Here is a 6,332-nt window from a genome sequence, read left to right on the forward strand (position 1 = left end):
ACACACACACACACACACACACACACACACACACACACACACACACACACACACACACACACAGTCACTGATCACATGGTATTTTGCTTGCAAGTCATTGCAATGAAAAACAAGTTGAGCAAGCGGGCATAATAAAGTAACTGCAATATGATTTCACAACATTACTTTGAATTTAACCATCTTCTACTCTTCTGAACAGGTCTTTAGTGGCAGAAACGACAATCAGACCAACCATTACAGAGTTTTATAGTCCATTTCCAGCTGCAAGTGAAGTGTATTTGTTAAAAAAAACTAAACAAAAACAGTCCCCCCTCCTGGGGTTTTACATTCCTATGAAATAGAATGTCTACATTACCTGTATGCTTTTAATACCAGCTTTGCAGTAGTACCTTTTGACGTCCACATCAATTTCAGTATTTCCAACAAAACTGAAGGGAAAAAAAAACACAATTATCAGCATCATCAAAAATCACATGAAAGTGTTCATGTACAGTTGGTGTAATTGAATAACAAATAAGTAAACCACATGACTTACTACACACAGTACATTCTATGACAAGCCAAAGGTTAAAAATCTGTCCAAAATAGAGATAGTCAGTCTGGTCACCTGATCTGTAGGTCCATGATGATCTGACGCTTGTCCACATTCTCTGTGTAAACCTTGACCCCGTTAATCCTCAAAGGCTAAACACAAATACAAGACAAATGACATCACCACCGGGCCTCACGCTTGTGTTTTACCCAGCATGAACTTCGCCACTACTCTGTGACCCTTCCTGGAAGCTATTAAGCAAACACCCCATCCACCACAGTCACGTGAACAGAAAGGGCTTCTAGGGATGCTCGTGCCCTTTTGCCCTCCAATAGCAAAAGTGCAGCAGTTAGTTGAACAGTTGAAAAACATCCCATAAACAGTAAGCATAAGGCAGGGTTTGGTAGAGACTCCTGCTGATAAGTCTTGATGCTCACCTTGTCCCCCATGTCAATCTTGCTGAAACAGAAGGTGCTGAGGTGGGAGTTGGCTCCCTTCACAGCCGGCTCGATAGTCTCGCGGAGCAGCTTCTCTACGAACTGGCAAATATACGGCCACATCTGTCTCACAGTCTGCAGGGCCACAGGGAGGAGAACGGATGAGTGAGTTGACACTGGGCGCACATTCTGACCATCATCCAATGAGTCATAAAATAACATTTAGGAAGCAGAGTGAATTCACTGAATTCATTCTTCAATATCGGGGCACATATTCAAAAAGTGTCTCAGAGTAGGAGCGTTGATCTAGGATCAGTCTTGCCTTTCCATCATAATGAAATAAGATGGGTGGGACCTTTTTCCTAGATTAGCGCTCCTTCTCTGAGACGCCTTGTGAAAACTGGCCCAGCAATATTCTAAAAGTGATGCGAAGGCATTTCAATTGTCTCATCAGTTCTATAATACTGGTGAAACTCAACTATGAAATTTCAATCACCACGTGTTTTATTTCGGTCATGATGTGTAACACAATAAATATTTGAAACTTCGTTTTCAGGTCATTACCTTATGGAACGGCTTAAAGCGGCAATCTGCAGTCGCTACATCTAATATCGGACTTTTAAATTAAATATATATTATATAACCATTGATTCCGTGAAGAATAGAACCTGAGCTTAGTTCAACTGTAGTTCCCCATCAGAACCCAAAATCTAAGTTTTATTCCATTGTTTGTAAACAATGAGTGTAAACAAACACTGTATAGCCTCAAAGCATGGTTAAAACTATGATTTGTATCTCATGGATGGTCAGTCCTTCTATCGATAGATCCGTCTAGGAATTTGAGAGCATTTACACTTCTCCAGCCCTATCCCTTAGCTGTTTACCAAAAACAGTGGCACGGTGACCAGATTGCCCTTTTAAGAGACTCTAACATCTGATTGATTTCCTGATTTATGCATAGAGTACGCTGCAAAAATAGAGCAGCTGTGTGGTTCAACCCACGGCAGGGTACAGTACATCCCAGTATATCTATATTTACAGCGCTGCAGTGAGGGAGGGAGGGGCTACAGTACAGATACTGTTCCAGTGGTATCTACACCGCAAAACCCAGCAGGGAAAAAGTAGGTCTTCATCAAATTAGAAGTGGAACATCTGACACACTATGTTCTTTTTGTTGTTGTTGTTATTTTACCTTATTCAGCCACTCTACTCTTTCTACATCCGGGAAGTTGACCTAAAAGGAAGAAAATGAGACATCAATGGGTCTTGGTATTGTTACTGTTTACATGCTTATTTTCCCATTTTCAAGTACCAGTACTCATACTGATTCCATCGTAACAACCACATTGTTGCATTGTTATTTTAACTTAAATAGCTGGTGAATATTCTGCCTAGGTTCAGCAGCAGTTTGTCTGCAGCCTGTGTTGTGTCCCAAATAGCAACCTATTCCTATAGTACACTATTTTTGACCAGGGCCCATAGGGCATAGGGTGCCATTTGGGATGCAGCCTGCCTGAACCCTCCTGGCTATTACAAAGACATAACAGTACTGTAGCTAGAGCTATCCACTGAATACTGCACACAGTATGCGCTGTGCATCAGTGGGAGAGCCCTGAGCATACATACTGCCCACACAGCCCACATACTGTACCCACACATGCGCACACACACACACACACACACACACACACACACACACACACACACACACACACACACACACACACACACACACACACACACACACACACACACACACACACACACACACCACTTTTCATAGGCCTACAATCATTATAGTCTAAAAACAAAATGTTTCTATAGAGGCTGCCACTCGGCCAAGCCTTTTCAGAACAACACAGAGGAAGTGTGCTGTCATGTGTTATCCTCTTGGGAGAGGTGGCACTAGAGGTGTAGCCGTGGCAACAACATTGAATGCGACAGCTACAGGGGGCTGTGATGCTAATTCAGGTCAGAAAAGCGCTGATTCAGCATTAGTGTGACAGCATAGAGGAGCGTAGGCTCAGAAAGTGAGAGGAATGGGAAGTAGGGAGATAAACTGCTGCTGGGTTTGACAGATTCAGGCCTAGCGTTTTTACCAGCCACAAGTGTGGCTGTTATGCAATCAGGAGCACTCAAGTTGACAGGGTTTCCATTAACCTGACATATACTGTAAAGCAACCAATTCACAAAATAGCGGGCAGGGGATAGAGCCTTGCGGATACATAATTTACTCAAAGAATAAATTAGGAGTGATATCAAATTACTGGGTAAGTGTCAAGAGGATGGATGTGCATCATGCCTCACAACAGAAATGGATATGTAATTTAAAATCCAGTACTGTCCATTTAAGTGAATTGAATAGAGATGCTGTTATATAACTATAGAAATGCTTTGGAAGCATGATGGATGTACTGCATGTACTGAATAACATTACACACCTGAAGGAATAAAACTCCATTAGAGTGGACATCAATGTATCCTATCCCTTTAAGTGACTCAGGGAAAGGATTTACTTGTTTTCCCGAACGGTAGCTAACTTGAGATGCTTGGTGCTTGTGTCTCATAGGAGACAGAATAAGCAGCAGCATCTTACTTTAGTGTAGGCAGTATTAAGCACTGGCCTGACTCACAGCAGATTTATTTCCCAAACAAACAGGAGCAGTCGGGCATTCACTATTTATGTATGAGAGCACAGCATATTTCTTCCTGTTCTGCTACTTGTCTCTAGGACAAACCTATAGAGCAATGTTTATAGATGATGTGTTACACTGCTGTGTTTACATGATCTACACTTTCCTTTCCACTCACTCAAAGGTACAGTATGTGCACTTAAACTAAGGGCGCAAATGTGGAGATTGCGGACTGTGGATTTCGATTCCAATCAAGAGAGCAGGATTAGAACACATTATACTTATACTATCTTGACAAGGAGGTGGGCAACTATTACTGTACCTTTGTGTTTATTAGATCATCCTATTGACATAGGGAATAGGTGTATTTCACAGTGTGGTGGAAGAGCAACTCTGTCTGAGTGAGTGTATCTCCCAGAGGACAGGAAGCTTTTGTATAGCTCCTTGTTTCAGATACCTCCTTATCCTCCTGCCCCTTCTGCTCCTTCTCTTCAGAAACACAACCCAAGTGTCAGATTACATTTTTTTTTAATTAACCTTTATTTTGACAGGGAAGTCACGCTGAGACCAAGGTCTATTTTACAGATGAGCCCTGTAGATACAAAAATATACATTTCTATACAATAAAAGGAAGTAACACACACGTTAATCGCAAAAATCCACACAATCACACACACACACGTTTCAGCGTCTCAGTCTGAGTGACTAGCTGGGAGTGTCCAGACTGAGGCAGCTGAGCACCAGCGGTCAGTCTCTCCTTCAGTACCTGAGGCGTGCCTATGGCAGCCTGCCAAGAACAGGGCACAACACAGTGCAGCCAGTCCAGCTCAGTACTGCTAGGCACAGTTTAGCACTGCACAGCACAGTAGTGACTAGTGAATTCTGATGAGAAAGCGGTAATATACTGACTCGCTGAATCGATGCTGCTGGCAGCTCCCTGTGTGGAGCAGCTCTGAGGCAGACATTTAATTTCCTTCTAAATTAAATCATCTTTCGAGAGACCTTCCGATCTAGTTCATCACACTACCTTCAGCAGGCTTCTGTGCCCATAAGGTGCCCATAAGGACTATTTTTACAGAGCCCTGTGGAAAATTGTGTCTTGGAAACGAAGCCACAAGGCATGACACAGTGTGACAATGCCAAACATTTAGGATAAAAATAGGGTGAAAATTGGTCATGTAACCCCATGTTTTTCCCCTTAACCAAATTAGTAGTCACCTTGTCAACTGAAAGGGCAGAAGAGACAGACAACAACTAAAGACTGTCCTAGTTAGACACTTGCTGAGCAACAGATCTCCAGAAGCACAGACATTATAAATAATATTCTCTTGTCATCAAGTATATGCCTAGTAGTATATGCCTAGTAGTATATGCCTAGTAGTATATGCCTAGTCTTCAACTTGGGTCAGATGGCATTATTGTAGGGTTTATCGTAGGGCCCTACATTTAGCTAGACTGTTTATGTTTATGCCATCCAGTCTGTTTATGCCATCAGAGTGGTCCTTGTCACTCACTGTCATGCCAATGACAGCACAAACAGATCTGGGACCAGGCTAACAATAAGTGAGGTTAGACTGGGTGCATCTGTCAGGCATAATAATGCATGCAAAGTGTTGTTAGTTACCACAACAGTGGCACGGCAATGTGTCTTAAAATAACAGGGTTCCTCTGGGACACGTGTCTCTCCCATCCCGGTGTCCAGTTTACCATTGTGCCATGCTGTATTTGGGGGGGGGGGGGGGGGGGCTTAGTCTAATGTCACTGCTGGGGACAGCTGCGTGATCAGAGCTTTACATGTCAACACTGATCAGGTGATGGTTTTCTAAGAAACTAAAAAGTGATTAGTCACGTGCTGTAGCCTACACAATAGGCTTATTTGGGTATTAGAAAAAACACCTTCAAACTTTCTGGATAATTATATGACTTCTACATTTGAATATACCAAATGTAGTAGTCTTATAATAATCCAGAGTGACTCATTTAACAGTGGGATAGTGAGAATATTGTATGCACAATTACAGTATCCAAGGCACCTTTATAAAGTAATCTTAATCTTACCCATGATGGCAAATCAGAAGATGTCAGACTTTGTTGGACATTTCTCTCCTCTTGTTCAAAGAATGCCAAGGCTCTGTACATTCGGGTGTTCTTGCCTCCTGTGTTTCTCCTCCACCAGAAAAATATCACAAGCCCTATTAGAAGCCAACTAAAACTAAATTCAAAATATCCCAAAACATATATGGGGAAAATGAGCACGAATGTCTTCGTAAACTGAATCCATGTCTGGGTTAGGTCACCCGCAGACGACCCAGACGTGTCATTGCCGATGTCTCCTGGTGGAACGACATTGGTATTGGGTTCGGCGTGAACATGGCTCGGTGCGTTTTGCCCATTCTCCTTTGATCCAGCAGAGCTCCCGTTTGGTGCATGGGCACCTCGTACTGCCGTCATACTGTCTCTTGACATTCCTTGCTTTGCGCCCACAGTTTTGATGGATTTTAGAGTAAAGACCTAAACCGAGGCTTCTGCTATTCTTGATTAAACTATCACCAATGTTCAACCTCCTGCGCAGAGCGCAAAGACCCTCTATCAACCCCAGATTACGCTCATGTTAGTTCACCCGCATCCAAACCCATTTTGTCCTGCTTGCTTCCCTAATACCGAGTTGAGTTCGTGTAGTCCATTTGCCATAACTACTGCAGTCTCACTCTTCGAACACACGTGCTCCTC

General features: G+C 42.8%; 1 protein-coding gene across 1 annotated transcript in view; it reads right to left on the minus strand.

Moving 5' to 3' along the window:
- Positions 1-6,332, minus strand: part of LOC139367220 (extended synaptotagmin-like protein 2b) — a 55,751-nt gene extending 49,419 nt beyond the window's left edge. The window contains exons 1-5 of the mRNA XM_071105434.1: positions 5,661-6,332; positions 2,162-2,203; positions 970-1,104; positions 608-684; positions 356-428 (exon numbers count right to left, since the gene is read on the minus strand). Of these exons, the coding sequence (XP_070961535.1) occupies positions 356-428; positions 608-684; positions 970-1,104; positions 2,162-2,203; positions 5,661-6,068 (735 nt within the window). The 5' untranslated portion in view covers positions 6,069-6,332. The remainder of the gene's footprint in view (positions 1-355; positions 429-607; positions 685-969; positions 1,105-2,161; positions 2,204-5,660) is intronic.

The sequence above is a fragment of the Oncorhynchus clarkii genome, chromosome 15, assembly GCF_045791955.1.
Source record: "Oncorhynchus clarkii lewisi isolate Uvic-CL-2024 chromosome 15, UVic_Ocla_1.0, whole genome shotgun sequence".
Taxonomy (NCBI): Eukaryota; Metazoa; Chordata; class Actinopteri; order Salmoniformes; family Salmonidae; genus Oncorhynchus; species Oncorhynchus clarkii.